Source organism: Amblyomma maculatum, chromosome 11 (genome assembly GCF_055883805.1).
Source record: "Amblyomma maculatum isolate TAMU_Amacu chromosome 11, ASM5588380v1, whole genome shotgun sequence".
In the NCBI taxonomy this organism is placed as follows: domain Eukaryota; kingdom Metazoa; phylum Arthropoda; class Arachnida; order Ixodida; family Ixodidae; genus Amblyomma; species Amblyomma maculatum.
The window spans coordinates 103156961-103176299 of record NC_139354.1 but is presented as its reverse complement, the minus strand read 5'-3'; the positions used below and the strand labels follow the sequence as shown (position 1 = coordinate 103176299).

Below are 19339 nucleotides of genomic sequence, written 5' to 3'. Positions count from 1 at the left end.
CGTTTTGTAATCACTGGAAGATGCGACGGTAGCGGAGAGCAGTTTCCATTGACGGATGACGACGAGGAGAGGCGAGTGAAAGAAAAGGTTGATTCAAGCAATGATGGGTTGCATTTTCAGTTGGTGATCAATACGTTTAAACATGTGATGGGCCGGTGTGATATGATATAACACAAAAGAAGAATGACTATAATATAATTTGAAGAAAAAAGACAGTACGGAAAACATTTTCCGTCTTTCAAGAAGAGGTAAGTTGAGGGCTGTCTTTATTTCAGTTATACTTGCTGATCGTCAATAGGTTTTAGGTATGAAACGGGCGGCTTTATTTTGCAGAGACTCCGATTTTGTTACTAGGCAAGCTTGATGAGGGTTCCAAATTAAAGAGGCGACTCCAATTTAGAGTGCACTAATATAGTGTATGTAATAGCTTTATGTCTGGATTAGCTAAACGCAGGTTGCGTTTGAGGAAGCCCAGTGTTTGGAAGCCTTATTGATAACCGTACCTAAGTGACAGTTCCATGAAAGGTCTGATGCTAAATGTACACCTAAATACTTTATGATGGGTACCGGTTCAATACGCACTTTGTTCAAAGCGCAATGATATGGTTCGGTGCAAGATCGTTGTGGTAAATCTGAAAAGTTTTGTTTTTGAGGTGTTAATTTCCACTTGCCATTGTGTGTACCAATTGTTTAGCTTATCAATGTCTCATTGTAAATGAGTACAGTCTGAAAGATCAGTTATCTGTCTGTATATTACGAAATTATCAGCAAATAATCTTACCGTGCAATTTAGATTATTACTGATATCATTTACATAAATTAAGAACAAGATAGGTCCGAGTACAGACCCTTGCGGCACTCCAGATTTAACGGGGGAGTATGAGAAAGAATGGCTGTTAACAGACACTGATTGATAGCGATTAGCCAAAAAGCTCCTTATCCAACAAATAACCTTACGATTTATGTCTAAACTTTCAAGCTTCTTTATTAGACGTATGTGTGGGACTTAGTCGAATGCTTTGGCGAAATCTATTAATACGGCAAACTCAGTGTCATAAATAAATAAATACGGCGTCTATTTTAGAGAGAGCATGACCCGCATGATGAAGGACAGTAACCAATTCAAACAGTTGTGCTTCGCAAGACCGACCATCTAGGAAGCCATGCTGATTGGAAGAAAATAAGTTATGCTTCACCAGATGACCCATTATGGCAGAGGAGATTATGCACTCTAGCAATTTGCAGCTTGTATTGGTTAAAGAAATTGGTCTCTAATTTCATTCCAGAGAGGCATCGCCAGATTTGAAAACGGATATGACACGCGCAATTTTCCAGTCGTTTGGGACACAACCCGTATCCATGGATTGCTGAGAAATAGCAGCTAAGATGCAGCATATTGCGAAAAAATTGATCTCAGCGCATTTTTCGGCCCTTGCACGACGTGATCGCGAACAGATAGCGCTGAAATATGAATGCCATGGCCGTGCATGGACAGCTCGTTTCGTCGTGAGTGATATTGACGTACCGATCACTTTGAGTGGATCCGTGTCGGACGATCTTGGTTTTATTACTAAAATCGGTGGTAGTGTTAGTAACGATGAACTCTACGAAGCGGCTGTACCGTTGGCTGATGTCTTTCAATGCCTAGAAACGTAAGTGAACTCCACTACGAAATGAAGCTAAAAGCGGAAGTGCATCTAGTAGTTAGGCCTCCGAGGCGAATACCACTTGCTCTAAGCGATCGCATTAAAGATGAACTGGACCGCATGGAGCATGATGGGGTTATCGGGAAGGCTGCAGAACCTACAGAGTTGTGCAACAACATGGTTGTAGTTGTGAAGCTGCTCAAACTAAGTATCGGCCTTGACCCGACAGACTTGAACAGAGCCCTGCTTCGCGAACGGTACCTAATGCCAATTTTGTGGTTATCTAATCAGGCCAGGCTTGATAAATGCAGTTCTTCTCGACTGTAGAAGTTTCGTCTGAATTTTGGAAAATTAAGTTTGGATCGCAAAAGCTCGCTCGTACTTATGTAAAATGAGCACACCCTATGGCTGGCATAGATTCTTTCGAATGCGCTTCGGTATTTCTATGGCTCCGGAAGTGTTCCAGCATGTTATGCACACAGTTGTGGAGGTACTGCACAGGGTGTCTGTAGTCGTGCACGATCGTCTGCTATCTAGCTGAACATAACCTGAAGCTGAACATAAAGAAATGGTACTTTTTGAAGCAAGTGTGGCATAATAGGTTCTATTCTAGCAGCCCAAGCCCTTAAGAGCGATCCCCATTATGTGCAAGATATTATAGATGTCCATGTTCCGTCAAACTTCAAGTCGTTACAAGCGTTCCTTGGAGTGATAAACATTGTGTCAAGGTTTATTCCAAGCATATTGTCAATTACAGCTTCGCTGAGAGATCTGTTGCGCAAGGACTTCGCTTCGGAATGAACGGGCCAACACCTGAAGAGCTTTGGAATGCTGCGGCAAATATTGATGTAAGCATCCATTGTTTATAAAAACGACGCACACAGGAAGAATAGTACAAGATAAAATGAAGCTACAGGACAAAACCTTTCTGGTCTCCCATTGCAAATCTTATGAGACAACTAGGCAAGGGAAGTGTACAGCCCTATTTAACCATGGAAAATTTTATATCGCTACAGAGAAAAGATTGGCGAGAGAATTGGTAGACGCATATTTTATTTTAAATGACATCAAATACGTTACTGGACTTCTCTTGCTCTTTCAAGCAAAGAGTTTGCTTTTTTGAGTAACATTCTGACTAGCATATGCATCAAGGGATGCTTCACGCGAAAGGGGTTCGCCTGTGTCCCATTTGTTTTTTTTCTGGGCCTGGGATTAAAAGCTGAGGTTGAGTTGTGAGTCAGCGCTTGTCTTGTAGATCCCTTTTATCTTGTCCTATCTATTGTTGTTTGCGTTGTTATTACTAACAATGGATGTTTATAAACTCGCCCAACAGAGTATTCTGATGGAAGCCCCAGTTCTGGCCTACTTCAAGCAAGGTAAGGTCAGCCAGCATGGTGTAGCAGCAGTGCTATTGCGAGATAGACATCTAGTTGCGCACTCGTCCCGATCTCTCACGGACGACCATCGAAAGTATGCGCAAATTGAGAAAAAGACATTGACATCATTCACGGCTGCGAGAATTCCATGATTGGACAGCCTGACGTCACGGTGAAATAGACCACAGACCACTTGGGCCCAATTTCAAAATCCTCTTTCAAAATCCCCACTTCGCCTTTAACGCACGTTCATAGCACTGCAGAGATACTTATTCACAGTGCAGTTCAAAGCGGAAAAGACTAGTAAGAGCAGATGCTCTGTCACGTTTTCCCAGCAGGCTGCCAATCATGAAAGAAGAGCAGTTTTGTGTGAATGTCCTTACATACCTCCCAAGGTCGGACGAAAAGCTGAAGTCCATTCTCGAAGCACCGTACAATGACCCCGTAATGGTGAAACTGCGCAACTATTCCAGCACATCCTAGCCAGCCTCAAGATACGAAGTACCTGATGAACTGAAGGCGTTCTGGAATAACCGGGAGTAAATTCATGTCGAGTAAACGCCGATAATTCCTAGCGACAAGCTCATTGTGCCGAAAGCAAAAAAAAGAGAAGTTTAGAACCAGCTCGATGCAGCACACAGGGCGAAGAAAAAATAAAGAACAGACCACGAGAAGTCATGTTTTTGTCCTATATAACGAGTGAAACTGCGGCACTGACCCTTTCATGTTTGATGTGCCAGACACACAAGGCAAAAAAATATGTTCAAATTACATTGCTAAGCCCTGTTGTCCGTGAGTTACTTTGGGAAGTGTTGGGAGCAGACCTTTTTCAAAATGAAGGACATTACTTTCTTATTGTGGTAGATGCCACGAAATTTGTTTTTGTTCGAAATGAAAGTTGCGTACGACCCCTGCGTCAGCAGTCATCTCTACATATATTTGCGACGCATGGACTACCACAGAGGCTGTGTAGCGACAATGGGTCCCCATTCAGCAGCAAGGAGTTAAAAGCCTTCATTGTGATCCTGCACGTCCATTAAGTATTTTCAAGCCTGTATCACCTGCGATCAAATGACATAGAGAAACGTGCTCTCCAGGAAGCGAAGAAGCTGCTGGTGAAGTGTTGCCGTAGTAAGGTCAGCATCCGCCAAGCAGTATTAGAGTGGCGTAACGCACCTAGAGAAAACCAATGAAATTGTCGTTCAGTGACTAACGGCCCCACAAATGAGGACTATACGTCCGATGTTATCTTGCCACATGAAGCCCAAGACAGTGTCAAACGAGCTTCTAACGATTCGCCCCAAAGAAATATGGGATAAGCAAATGGCAGCGTACGATCGATCATCAGCGAACTATCCGAATTGCTAACGGGCTCCCAGGCGCCTGTTAACAACTCATGTCTGCGAACGTGGAGCCCTGCAATAGTTACAGACCCAGCTGATGTCCCTAGGACTTACATAATTACCACCGAGGATGGGCAGCACGAGAGGCACGCCATAAAACACATGCGGTGTACAACGGTCCCAGGAGTCAAGAAGTGAGGGACGCCGACGAGTCCAGTTAAGCCCATACTTTTGCAGATCATGAGATGGAGAACACGGCGTCGCTTCCAGAACAGGACTATCGGTTCTGCTTGCACATCTCCAGACGACGACTAATCAATTGAGAAGAAACTGTAGTACAGTTGTGCCCCGTTAATATGACCCCCGTTAATATGGACGACCCGGATTATGGACAGTGTTTCTGGGGACCAAACCTTTTCAATGTATTTATGCCTCGTTATTATGGAAACTACCCTTCATGGATCACTGCCTTGTCGTGGCGGAGGGGCTTGCGAAACTCCATGAAGTTGTGAGCTCTGCTGTGTAGGGCCACCCAAGATAGACAGGTCACGACAGAGAGTTCTGACAAAATTTGATTCACTGGAGAAGGTAATGGCAAGCCATTCCAGTATTTCCTGCCAAGAAAACCCTATGGCCAGTCACAATACCATTAATGATATGGCGCCGGAAGATGAGCCCCCCAGGTTGGAAGGCGTCCCACATGTTACTGGGGATGAACAAAGAACGATTCCTAGTAGCTCCAGGACGAATGAAGCGGCTGGGCTAAAGCCAAAAGGACGCTCAGTTGTGCATGTGTCGGGAAGCGACCGGAAAGTCCGATATTGCAAGGAGATGTATCACAAAGCAACATGGAATGTAAGATCTATGACGCAAGGTAAACTGGATATTGTCAAGCAAGAAATGGACAGATTGAACATTGATATCTTGGGTATCAGCGAGCTCAAGTGGACCGGAATGGGAGAATTTAACTCCGGCGACCATTATGTCTTTTATTGTGGGCACGAATCCAGGAGAAGGAATGGGGTCGCTCTCAGAGTAAACAGAAGAATGGGCAAAGCAGTGCTAGGGTACAACCCCAAAAACGACCGAATGATTTCACTTCGGATCCAAGGTCACCTTTTCAACATAACAGTTATCCAAGTCTATGTACCGACCACTACTGCTGAAGAAGCTGACGATCAGAGATTTTATACGGACCTACAATGCCTTTTAGACCGCACCCCATCATCGGACGTCGTTTTTCTCATAGGAGACTGGAATGCTAAGGTAGGGAGTGAAGAAATATCCGGAATTACAGCAAGTACGGTCTTGGTGAGCCAAATGAAGCTGGGCAGAGGCTAGTAGAGTTTTGTCAAGAAAACAACCTGACCATAGCGAATACTCATTTTCAACAGCACAAGAGGCGCCTGTACACATGGACTTCACCGGACGGTCTGTACAGGAATCAGATCGATTATATTATTTGCCGACAGAGATGGAGGAGCGCTATACAAGCAGTAAAAACAACGCCGGGGGCCGATTGTGGCACCGATCATAAGGTTCTTGTTGCCAAGATAAAGCTTCGATTGAGGAAAATGCTGAAAACTAGAAGGCCTTTCAGATATAATCTGGTCAAGTTCCATTAGAATATGCTGTGGAAGAGAGGAATCGATTTCAAGAATTAGATCTAGAAGACAAAGAGCCCGAAGAGATGTGGACTGACGTTCGTGATATAATACAAGAAGTTGCTACTAAGGTAGTTCCAAAGCAGAAGAAATGCAAGAAAGTAAACTGGTTATCTGAAGAGGCTTTGCAAATAGCTGAGGAAAGGAGGATGGCAAAAGTTATGGGGGAAAGAAAAAGGTACAAGGTTCTCAATGAGGATTTTCAGAAAATAGCAAGAAGAGATAAGAATGCCTTCCTGAACATACAGTGCCAAGCAGTTGAAGACAACAGCCAATTAAGGAACACAAGAGCTCTGTATAAGACAATCAAAGATATCAAAGGAAGCTTCTGTGCTAAGATGGGCGTGATAAAGGACAAACGAGGCAAGGACCTCACTGAAGCCGCAGAGAGAAATAAGAGGTGGCAGGAATACACAGAACTGTACAAGAAGGACCCGAATGTGCAAACCCAACATGAGACGGTTGTGATCCCTGATCTCGAGCCGGGCATCCTGAAGAGTGAAGTTGAATGGGCCTTAGCCAGCCTTGCTAAGAACAAAGCTAGCGGAATTGATAACATTCCAGCTGAGTTGCTTCAAAACATCAACCATGACGCTGGTAACATTCTGCATACATTATGTCAGAAGATTTGGACAACCCTGCAGTGGCCACAGGATTGGAGGAGGTCAGTTTACATCCATATTCCAAAGAAAGGCAGTGCCAAAGATTGTTCCAACTACCGCACGATCGCGCTTATTTCGCATGCTAGCAAGGTGATGTTGAAAATCCTCCAAGGCAGGCTGCAGCAGTAAGTGGATCGGGAGCTTCCGGACGTGCAAGCTGGGTTTCGCAAGGGCAGAGAAACTAGAGACCAAGTTGCCAACCTTCGCTGGATCATGGAAAAAGCAAGAGAGTTCCAGAAACCCATCTAATTCTGCTTTATTGATTATGCGAAAGCGTTTGACTGCGTAGATCACAGCAGATTGTGGCAAGCTCTCCAAGAGATGGGAGTTCCAATTCACCTCATCTGTCTCCTCAGGAACATATATGAAGGGCAAGAGGCCACATTCAGAACTGGGCATGGTATTACTGATTGGTTTCCGATTGAGAAAGGACTGTCGCCCTGCCTATTTAACCTTTATGCAGAGTTCATCATGAGGAAGGCCGGTCTGGACGAGTCTTCAGCTGGAGTGAAGATTGCTGGAAAACGTATCAACAACCTTAGATATGCGGATGATACCACTTTAATGGCAGAAAGTGAAGCGGAACTCAAGAGACTTCTGATGCGCGTACAAGAAGAGAGTGAGAAGTTTGGGCTTAAACTGAACATTAAAAAGACAAAGATAATGGCGTCTTGCCCTATCAAGTTCTGGAGCATCAAGGGACAAGAAGTGGAAGCTGTGACAGATTTTCTCTTCTTGGGCTCCAAAATTACCTCGGAAGAAGACTGCAGCCATAAAATTAGGAGACGCCTGCTTCTGAGAAAGAGAGCAATGGTTAGCCTTGACCGCTTAGTAAAGAGCAGAGACATTTGTCTGCCAACCAAGATCCGTATAACTCGTGCTGTGGTGTTTCCAGTTGTGATGTATGGATGCGAGAGTTGGACTGTGAAAAAGGCTGACTGCCGAAGAATTGACGCGTTTGAAAATGTGGTGCTGGCGAAGACTCTTGAGAGTTCCTTGGACTGCCAGAAGATCATATCAGTCAATATTGTCGACCATACACCCTGACTGCTCATAGGAGGGTCAAATTCTAAAGTTAAAGCTCAGCTACTTTGGTCATTTGATGAGAAGAGAGGAGTCGCTGGAGAAAGATTTCATGTTGGGAAAGGTTGAGGGTCGCCGGAGAAGGGGTAGGCAGCGAACGCGATGGTTAGATGGCATCCTCGATGCACTTCAGATGAAGTTATGTGATGTTAGGAAGATAGTGAGAGACCGGAAAGCGTGGCATGACATGGTCAATAGGGTCACGAAGAGTCGGACACGACTAAACGACTGAACTGATTATGGAAACTTGCTGTCCGGACAATGGACAGGGGAAGAATGCACGCGCCCCACTTGGGCCCATGTATTTTTGTCTCGTTAATATGGACAGTGCTTGAAAAAAAGCAGAGTAGTCCGAGCGCAAGTTAAAGAAGGGCGCACAGCCAGCGAACCTACGTGACAGCCGATACGGCCGGATGCCTGAACGAGTCCTGTGGGGTTGGAAAGAACTAAAGCGGGCGTGTCTCTGTTCTAAGGGAAGGGGGAGGGGTAGGGGAGGGGAGCGCAAGAGCGGAGAGAAACGTACATAGCAAACCGAGGGTCAGCGTAAGAAAGACCCCGAAAGGGGGAACCAGGAGATTTCTGGGTCCAGCGGAAGTGCCGCAGCAGTCGGGAAAACAGCAACATTGGTTGTAATAAATTCTGCTGAACGTGAACAGAGAGGCCGGTAAAAGCGTAAGAAAGAAATGACAGGAAGAAAGACAAGTGCCAACAGTGGCGGTGGAAACTGAAGTTTTATATCCCAAAGCGCGGTGTGTGTTCCATGAAGCCGTTAACGCTTTTCGGTGAGAGTTAAGAGACACTCACAAAGTAGAGCGACAAAAGAAAGGCGACGTATGAACACGCAACCGGAACTGAACGTCCCGTCCTGGACGCGCCTTCCTCTCATGCTCCTGGTTTTCGTCCCTGTTGTCCTGCTGAACTGCCAAACTTTGCACACTAGGCGGTCCGTATGTCAGCTACGCTTTGGGTCAACGATGCGGCCTTGACAAGGTCTGAGCTCTTCGTAGTCGGCTAGCCGTCGTTCTAAACTGTACTTCAGCTTGCAATGTTTGTTTTATGGGAACACATAAAAACGGCGCCAAGAAGATGGGTTGTTCGATAACCCTCTGCATAGCAGCTTGCCAACTTGACTCCCTTGCTTTCTTACAGAAACAGTACACGGCAAAAAAAAAAAGAATCAGAAGAACGGAAAGGCAGAAAGGTTAACTAGGCAAAAAAGTGCACAGCATCAGGAATGTGTAGCTCTCAACTTGAGTCGGGCTTTTGGCATGGCGGGAGTTAAACGCAAAATAACATAGCTGAGCGTAGGCGCGAAGAAATCTGTGAATACAAGCGCCAAAAGCTATCTCAGTCAATCCAAGCTGCGAGGGACTAGTATCGAAAGCTCAGCTGTTTCCTCGCCCCAGGAGAATCTCAAGCAGCTACTTAGCGGCTACTTAGCTCAGTGAAGAGGCCATTTAGGAAGTGGCGGTGAGTAGAGAATCAGACGCTAATTCATCGGCCAGTGAGGAGTTCGTGCTGAAAAGTTCGACCAACACAAAGCCCAACATAACGGGTGTCATGGTAAGCGAGTCGCTTCAGACTGCACTACAATTTTTCGAAGACAACAATGACAAGGATAATGCACTCAAAATTTCCGGTGTTCTGTGAAATTTTGAGTCCAGTGCACAAAGTTATGTACAAAAGCAGTCGTTAACTACAATTCTCTTTTCTCAATAAAATCCTTTGTGTTTTTATTCATGACTCGTTATTATGGATGACTCACTTTATGGACAGTTTTGGTCGGAAACGAAAGTGTCCATATTAACGAGGCGCGACTGTACTTCGAGACCACCTGGAAGGTCCTGTTGTCAGGAGCCTTAGAAGGAAGATATAACGTTGCAATGGCGCTGCCATTGATAGCGGCTCTACAATTCGTAAGCGGCCTAGCCATTGCGCAGTCTGTTTGTAGACAGCTTCAACTCCGTCGATATCAGGCAGTTTCATAATTTGAAATAAGGTTTTGAACTGTAAAACCACTCCACAATCTATTCTTTCGCTGTGTTCCGAAAGAAATTAGTTTCATGGAACAGGCTTAGAATCAAATATTTCATCTAACCGTGTCTCTGCAAGCACAACTATGTCCGCTTTATGCAATGACAGCATACCTTCTAAATTGGACAGCTTTGTTCACAATGGTGCGGCAATTGATATCATTTATTTTGAATGTCCCCCTATTTTTGTTATGGCCATTTATCCTTTCAGAAATTTTGTATCCAGCATTCTTGGCTTAGTTTCAAGCAAATATTTTACCACCAACACAGCTTATTAGAAAAGCTTTGCCTGATCTTCGTTTAATTTTTATTTCGCTCAATTTTTCCATAACATTTTTCTAATATTTGTAATGGCAAAAAACGCCTCCCGTGATTAAACACATTGTTCCCCTGACCTTGCAACAAGCTTTTAGGACGCAATTTCTATTGCATTCGTGCGATACCATGTGCGATCCCCGGGGCCGCCGGGTACCCATCGATTTCTAATGGGAACAAGATTTTTCGCAGCCTGTTAGCTCTGAGATTGGTGCGCTCTCAGGAAGCCTAGCTCACTAAAGTTGGATAAAATGTCGCGGGTACCAATCGATTTCAAATGGGAACAAGATTTATCCCAGCCTGTTTGCTCTGAGGTTGGCGCGCTCTCAGGAAGCCTAACTCACTAAAGTGGGATAGATTGTCGGACTTATGCATCGCTGCGGCGCACATTAAAAGGTGCAGCCTTTACCGATGATGTCCATAGAAACGGAACTAGGAATAAGGCTGGGGAGATCCTGATTCCCTGTCATTCAAGGAGGAAGCCGTTACAGCTGGAGATGACCACCCCAATGTGCGGAACATAAAGAGTGGTTTCAGCCGCCGGTGCAGTTCATGGATGGACTGTGGCGGCTAAGTCTCTGTAAGGACGCCTCAGGGGAACCCTTGCGTAATAACGTCATCAGATGTAGGGGCAGCCTTGTGTACCCCAACCCGCGAGGATGCATATGGGCTACTGTCTTCACTCCCCCTCCGAGAACCCAGGGACGTCCTGGGAAAAGCTGAGGTCTTCGGGAATCTCAGTAGGCTAAGATAGTCAAGACGAAGCAAAAGCGGAACTGGTGTGAGCAACGTTTGAGAGTCTGTGAGTAGTACCCCTGTGAGACGAGAACGGTGGCGGTTGAAGCCACCACTCGCACTTCCGGTACGTAGGTGGCAGGTCGTGGCTCTATAAACAGAGCCGGCGTCAAAACCAAGACGGTTACCAAGACTTGGTAGAATCAGGTTCTCGCTTAAAGCACGCCGCGAAACGTTGCCGAAGTCGGGCGCTACAGCATCTGGAATGGATGCATTCTATGAAAGTGCACGCGAACACGTGGGCGCGACCCACAACCCTACCAAAGCGGTGACAGCTGTGAACAGGTCCGCCATGCGCAGTGGGAGAGCTGACAGGATCCGTTTTGACAGCACGATGATGACTGAACGTACATTGGTGCAAGAGCAGTCCCTGGCGTGGTTGTCGCCACTTAGGGGACTTAGGTCCTTGAAAGGGGCTCAGACTGGACGATTCCATGTAGCTCGGGGAGATTGTTTGGCGAGCTGTAACTCTTTCTACCATCTAAGCTGTGGCCTTGCGGTACAGTATCCACCTCGCATTCAGTATGCATCAGTTTCGATCTCTGGTGCCGCCAAGTACCAATCGCCTGGTGCTCGGCTCATAGAGGCAAAATGCTTCTTAACGGGGTCATAGGTCTCAAATAGTTTCGCCAATAGGACAGTGATCCGTTCCACCATCGTACAACACTAAGTCCACCTCGCACAAAGGCCTCCAGGACCTTAAACGGCAAAAGCCACCAGGACCTCAAATTTTATACAGTGAAATCTGAAACACGTGCTTCTTTGCTTGAAATCAACAGCCTACTTAACATACGTTCGACCACTGGTCGAATATGCTTGTGCCGTATGGAAACCTTGGCAAACGAAACTGAGCAATAGAATTGGAAAACCCCAAAACAGAGCAGCAGAGTTTGTCCTGTGTCGGTACTCGGGAACTGATAGCTATATCGTCATGAAAATTAGGATAAACAGCCCTTTCCTGTCGACAAAGTAAATGACGACTTAAACTCTTGTATCAAATATATCACAACAAAACAGGCATTCAGAAGGAAATATACGTATATAAACCACATTATGTCTCTGCTCGCCGAGATCATTGCTTAAAAAGGTTGAGTACCGTGCCAGAACCTATATGCCAGTTTCTTTTTTTGTTCGATCAATCAGTGAATGTAATCGGCATTCAGGTCATCTAGTGTGCTCTATAAATGTGCCCTCGAGCCTAGCGGAGTAACCATATGATGAATAACACCCATATGTATCCTTTTTTTCTTGTAAAACGCTTTTTCGTCCTTTGCCCCTTTTTCGAAGCATTTCAAACCAAAAGATTCTTGCACCAGCCCGGGGAAAGTCTTATGCCCATTGAAAACCGATAGGCACCCAGCGTAGCTGGGGATTAAATCTAATACGTCCCGAATACAAGGCGGATTATGATGTGCATTTCACAATCCTTTGCGTGACGTAGTTTGTTAAAGTGCTCGGCTGGGGATCCGAATAATAGAGCTTCGATTACATGTAGACAGAGTTTTTATATGTGACATTATCATGACGTCATTTGATTGACAGCTATATTTTGACCAAATGAAAAGCGGACGGTATGAGCCATTAGAGGCACTTGCCTTATTATTTTACACCTCCACGATGGGTATATATGAATTAGAATGTGACTACATAGGCCGGCAGGAACTTGAGATGATTGCCAGCGTTTGAAGACAGCCAAGTTTCTGTGATGCTGACATCATCACAACGATTCAATAGTTGATGAATCGTAAACAAAGGATTTTCTGAAAATTATGCGAGGCCTGCTGTTATTGCTTTACATTTATGCTCAGAGAAATACGAGTGCACATGTAACTAATGTGTGTTTTTTTTGCATTTCATAAAGCGGAACCCCATCTTCGCTCATGCTGAAAATCTCCCGTGTGCTATTTTTGTTCTACGGAATCATTTCGCTAGATTACGCGAAAGGTTTTCGCGCCTATTGTTCCTCCCGTCTTCTTGGCAGCGTAGGGTATGCGAATATGAGCGAAGCCGTACCGAAATCCCACATTTGCAAGAGCTCTGCAACAAACGCCCGACGAGGAAAGGACATTTTTACTGTACCACAGGAGCTCTGGGCTTAATAGCAAGAGCACGCTATATACCATGTGCACAAGCAACGCTCAGGCTTTCGCATTTCTCCAGTGGAGAATCTGCATTGCTCTCAGAAGGTTTTTAAATATATATCTACATATATCATGTGACGCTGCGACTTTGCGAAACTAAGTTGTTTTATACCCCTCAAGCTGTGTAATAACAATTTTTCTGCAATCTCCAATGAACAATTCGTGGCAGTTAAAAACCTTTATTTTAATTAAATTCACATTGATTCATGTTCTCGATCCCGCAGGTTGGGGAGTTCTTTCTTGGCGAATATTTATTTTTTCTGTCATATCCTTTTTTTGTCATTCCAGGCAAACATTATATCGCTAAATTTGATCGTTTTGTGCATTAGTATGGCCTTTTTCTTTGTGCTCCCTGCTGAGCTTACAGATGTCCCTCAACATTTTTCTTGTATTTCGCGTCCTGAACGAAATGATTGCGCTGATCAATGTTGTGGAACATTGCTTCTCCCCGTCATAGTGGCGCTGTTGTTAGAGCGTCCCCCTCCGGAGCCCAAGGGTCGCGGCGGCCGCTTTCCGATAACGGCGAAAAAGCAAAGCACCCGCGTCCTTTGCGATGCCAATGCACGTTAAAGAGCGTCAAGTTGTTGAATGTTCCGGAGCCCTTTACTGTGACGTCTTCCATAACCTGACTCGGTTTGGAATTTAAACCCCATAAACAAACCAAACCTTGTTGTATATACCACTACTTTGATCTGTAGCTGTTTTTGGTATGGGATGCTAGCGCTGATTTTCGCGTTATAAAACCGGAGAAAAACAACGCTATACCGCATTTCCTGCGACGGGGCACCCTTATTATACCGCTTAAAAAGCCGGTATGCCTTATAACAAATCCACACGCTGGAATACATAACCGCAAAGCCTCTATAAAACGGAGGTTGATTACTTGTCGATAAGGCAAATTACTATTGACGTGAAATGAATTGCGATCGACGTAGAACGTGGAAAAATGTCTAGCTTAAGCATTCTGGTTGGCGTTACCAGAGATATATGCGCTCTCCGGGCTTGCAACTACCTGCATATATGGAACCCACGTTGATAAAGCAAGTGTTCTTATCTCAATATCGTACAGCGCTTTCGCGGGCTACAGCCGCTGCTGTCAATGGATACGTTCGATTTTTCAGCCCCGGACTACTTGCTGGCAGGTCTCCGCTTCGTCTCTGACAGGAAGCAGCATGATAGTCAAATGAAATTGCAAGCGCCCTCCATATTTTGCTCTTAGCAGACCATGCCAACCATTAGTCAGCATGACTCCGTTCTTTCGCAGTGACACCATGGTAGAAAGATTAAATGGTAGCATAAGTCCCATAGAAGCCTGTGTGTCGATTCTGAGCAAGGCTTTAGTTTCTTGGCGCCCGCTGCAAGATGTGCGGCAACAAAAACACGTGACATTGTGACGTCACAAAAGTGCGTGACATTACAGTGACGTACCAGTGGTGGAGAATGTTTTGTTTTTGTATGTTTGACGAAAACAAGGCCAACGACGACGGAGGCAGAACGATGCTCGGATACGCCAGCAAAATGTACACCGTAACTGTTCAGCGAAACTTACTTGACATGGATTTCTACTGTCAAGTTTTACGTTAACTGAAATGCTACGGCATCTTTAACCACCTTATCATAGCGTCGTTCTGGCTTTGTCGTCATTAGCGCATAGTCTTTTCTCGCGCGCCTTGTAAACGCATTCTGGGGCTTATTTCTTCGGGCATGTTTCTGAACATAAAGGGTTTTCAAGTGAATTCGGCAAGGACATGGATAAGAATCACCCATGGCTTGAGGGATTTCACTAAGGGCATATATAAGTGTAGCTATGCTGCATCGAAAGCCAGGCTTTATTAATTCGCGAAAACTTACATAGACGCGTCACGTCAATGCAAATTTTGAACTGTAAGAAAGCTACCGCCGTCCATTCGTCTGTCATAGTAGGGTTTTCTTGCAGTTGCGGCTAGTGAAGGCCATCCAATGGCACAACTCACTGCGCTCGAAAGCAGACGAAAGTGTTTACCAAAGAACTTAAAATAAGCGCTAGCTTCTCTAGCAAAACGCAGTTCGCTTGCGAAGCTTTCAGACCTGCGCCCTGGAAAGATAACAAAACAGTTTTAGAACGTCTCTGCAGAACGGACAAACCATCCGTGTTTGGGGCTCTGGAAGCGTCTGTGTGTAGTGAAATTCAATACAAGGAAGCGAAGGCGCAAGAATAAAACATCTTACACCAGCTTAGAGAGAATGTGTCAATGTTTAGCGCACAATATCGCCTGTAGGAACACAGAAATTACTCAGAATGCGCTTAGAGCCTAACTCAAAATGGCCGCTTGCCCATGAACTTTACTGGTGGCTGGGACTTCTGCGCTGCACAAGTAAGATCGAATGCTGTACAACTGTCAGCAAGTAGTCCCGGCTGTCCGGGACTGATAATCGAATGCACCCATAGAAACTATGCTGCACGGGTACCATCCTTGGAAATCATAAATGTGTTTCTACAGTGGCGCAACAAGAAAAAACTAAAATACAGAAGCAAAACTATCAGAAACCGGAAGAGATTCTTTTCATCGCCATAGGCAGACTGGCTGAGCTGAACCTTTCTTTATTCACATGCTCCGCTGTTCGCATTTCGCCTTTGCCAAAAGTAATCAGGCTGCTTCGAAGGGTATGGGACGAGGTACGTGGCCTTGCGGCCGCAATGTATCTGCTGGCTTTCGAAGGTGATCAGCGCCTGTCGCCGCACGGTCGTGTACCTCGTCCCGTGAGCGCCGAGGGTACAGTTTCTCACGTAACTTCGAACTCTCACTCGATCTTTGGATAATAAAACAGGCTTGTATGACACGCGTGTTGAGCTATAACTTTTGCGGAACATGATTGCGCCAAACTATGACACTCTATTGTAACGGTTCTGCTTGCTCTGTTAGGCAACGGGTCTGATGCTCTTGTAATTAGAGTTTTGCGGCGTATAAAAATGTAGGTTTACGTTCTCTGCAGGGCTGCTGAAACGCACCAGCCGAATAGCTCAACAAAAATAGCAAAAACAGAAGAGTTGGCGCTACTTCTGACCCTGTGAGTTTTGGTTATTTGTCTCGAGAGCGCTATTGCTAGCTTTGCGACACATTAATGCCCAGAAATGGAGGGCTTTGTGCGTTGAGAAATATCACCTATACCTAGAGATATAGTCACGAAGGCATCAGTACTGTTTGTTCCCTAAATTAAAATCTACTATATACAATCAAATGCAAGAGATACTTATGATCAAGCATTGCAGGATATGTACACAGCGTAACAAAGGGTTAACAAACACGCTTTTTAAATATAGAAAGAGATAAGTGACGTTCAAAGGGCAAGAAGCTTTTCCAAACCTCTCTAAGCGAGCTGGATAAGGCGTAGTTCGCGAGGTGATCCGGCGTAGCACCTTTTAATTTTATGGCCCGTTGTTATCCTTTATTTACAAACATACCAAACACGAAGGAAAGGGCTATTTTAATTTTGCGTAACAGCATTGGTGTACAGAACATAAGCAACATTGATCATAGAGCGAATATTCGAATTATACTCGCCTCAGGGCAGTTGCTGAAAAGAGCGAATCGCCCCGTAGCCCTCGCTCGGTTTAACCGTGCTCAGCACATGTGAAGGTGCAGCGCGCAGATGATTCGCGCAGAGTCTTTATCGTCTAAGGAGGGAGAGTGAGGGCGCGAAGTTGCATCAGCTACTGCACCCTCGGCCCTAACGAGCTCCCGCAAGCGCCAGCGAACAAAACGCCACCATGCGGCCGCGCACCTACTCCCTAAGCCTTCGGAGCAGACTGGTTACATGTGGCAAAGACAATACATAGACCAACCACGCGACAACTGTATAAAACTATTTTCGACGAGCAGCTTAATGACGACCAATAAAGACCACCACTATCATGTTACAAATGCCTCTCATAAACCTACAACAGCTATACAAAGCTCTTATGCACATCACTCATCGCCGGGTCAGTTTTGCATGCTATCAAAACTCCACAGCACGAGTGATCCTGGCAACCCGCTAGTAAGCGGCATAGGAAAGGTTACAATCTAATTTCATTGGTGTTGACAATTTATTGGACAGACAGCAACTGCAGATTCCCCCAGCACAACAAACACAATTTGCTCTGCCAAATAGCCGGCGTTAAACGCTTCCAGGAAGACTTCCTTCCCTTCACTACGTGTGTCAACTCCTAAATAAAAGCATTCACTTTTCTTCCCAAACCAACCCGCCTTGCGCAAAGCTCCTTGGACAACATCTCTTTAATTTGTACCGGCAGAGAACACCAGGTTGAAATATTCCTGAGAAATTTTATGCGCGCTAAATCCTAAATCCCGCAGTTATAATCTCAATGAAGATATTTCTGTTGTGCAAAAAAAATTACGACCAATATATAAAAAATCTAAAGGACCAAAAACAACTTCAGCACTTTTTCATTTCTTAGCTGCTTTTCAGTCAACTCCCAGGCTACCACTTCTGGATCGGTAGACTTTCTGCCCCGTCTAGCAGCAGCCACACTCTCTTCTCCTTTCACGGCGAGTGCGCAATCCTGTTCTCTGGAAAGCGCATTTATAGCCCTCCTTGCGTATGTGTACCATCCTCGTCGCACTAAAAAGAGATACTGCATCTCCAGGCTCATTTATTTATAATAGACAATTTTTCAGAGCCTTACTTGGTAAAGAACTTCTATCGCATGCACGTAGTTCTTAGTGCGATTGTGATGTCCATCTCTCATTAGGAAAAATGCTGTAAACAATATTACAGATTTAGCCGATAGGAAATTTGTTTTGTATAGTCGCAACTACCGCCGACAGGCTCGTAATCTGCTGGATGTTTCTCCGAATAGCGCAAGTTTCTCTTGTAACCTAATGTCCTACCTATGCACTGAATTTGTTCATTATTAATAATCGTTCAAGGAGTGCAGCCTTGGGAAACAGCGTTCAAAAAGCACATTTTAAACTTCATAGCAATGGAACGTAAAAGAGCAGCGCACTGTAAAAGATTACAGCGCAGACGACGCTGCGTTAGAGCGCGGACGATGCCAACGCCTGCGGACGTTACTTGTGTGAGCAGACGGGGCATTTTGGATACACAAAAACCATTCTGCTGCTCATAGCAAAATAGGGCATTATGTAATCAGAATTCGAAAATAATGAGAACAGTCTTTTTTATTTTCTTTATCAGAAATCAGACTACATTTACGTCATCCTAATTCGTTTTCTCACTACCGGGGATGGAGGCCGTACTGGCTCCCACAACTTAGATACCGGAGCTAGATCTGAAAAGCACACTCCTCGAGCGAGGTTGTTTTTCTGGCGGAAACAGCTGCAGCTGAACTTGCAGTCATCTCCTCTCCCGAACGGATTGCACTGCATGTAAAAATGTTAACAAAGGTAAGACGAAGTCAAAGAAAGTGTTAGCCGTAAGTGAATACTCTTAAGGCGGTTAAACTTAATACGCATTGTTTGTCAACGATTGAATCTTGAAATATATTTTTCGATATCATGTCATCATGTGAGCTTTAGTATATCTTGATCCGCTATCTACCACCATGAACCTCTACCTTTCGCGGGCGGTGAGCTAGTGCTGCTTGGACCCGAAACGGGAGGGTAAAGTGGCGTGGATAGATAGATGGGTGGAATGTAAGAGCGTCCCCTTTGAAACGGGGTGGTAGCAGTTGCTATCAGGCTCGTTTTTTTCCTATATCTTGAATATTGTTTGATTGGTTAACTATAGCGTCATTAATTTAAAGAACTGTTATTTCTGTATCTGTATACGTCACTTTCCTGCTTTTAAGCCACCAAACTTCCAATTGTTTTTTTGCTAGCTTCCACCGCAGGTTCATTCACCCGACCACTGCAATCTCTAAACCCCAGTGCCTTAGGAACAGTGACTGCGCCTGCATCAACTTCTGGATAGATACCATCACAATCGAGTATCAGCTGTTCAATTGTTTCCAGTATAAGAATCGAGTATAAGAATGATGAGTATAAGCTGTTCAATTGTTTCCATGGATTTACCACATTTTGCGCATGTGCCATTTCATGATTAAATTTCTTTTTTGTAGCTGTGTGTTCTGGCACCCTGATCTAGCTTCGAAAAGTAGGGCGCTGCCTCTTGAGTTACGAAATAAAGGTTCTGTCCTAATCTGTTTTTACCGATTTCGGTATAGTTTTACACTCTGTTTCCTTCCCATAGAATTTACCCAAGTTTTACCATCTGTGTTTTTCCCTTGTTGCTTAACGCTCATTTTTTTTCGTCGTGACCATTATACTTACAGGTTAACT

General features: G+C 44.9%; 2 protein-coding genes across 2 annotated transcripts in view; one reads left to right on the top strand and one right to left on the bottom strand.

The window, feature by feature from the left end:
* The window catches only part of LOC146174520 (uncharacterized), a 186048-nt gene that overhangs the window by 28561 nt on the left and 138148 nt on the right, over positions 1-19339 (top strand). The gene's annotated exons all lie outside the window — the stretch shown is intronic.
* Positions 18203-19339, bottom strand: part of LOC146174523 (uncharacterized) — a 30537-nt gene continuing 29400 nt past the window's right edge. Inside the window, exon 4 of the mRNA XM_084583647.1 lies at positions 18203-18421. Within this exon, the coding sequence (XP_084439773.1) occupies positions 18251-18421 (171 nt within the window). The 3' untranslated portion in view covers positions 18203-18250. The remainder of the gene's footprint in view (positions 18422-19339) is intronic.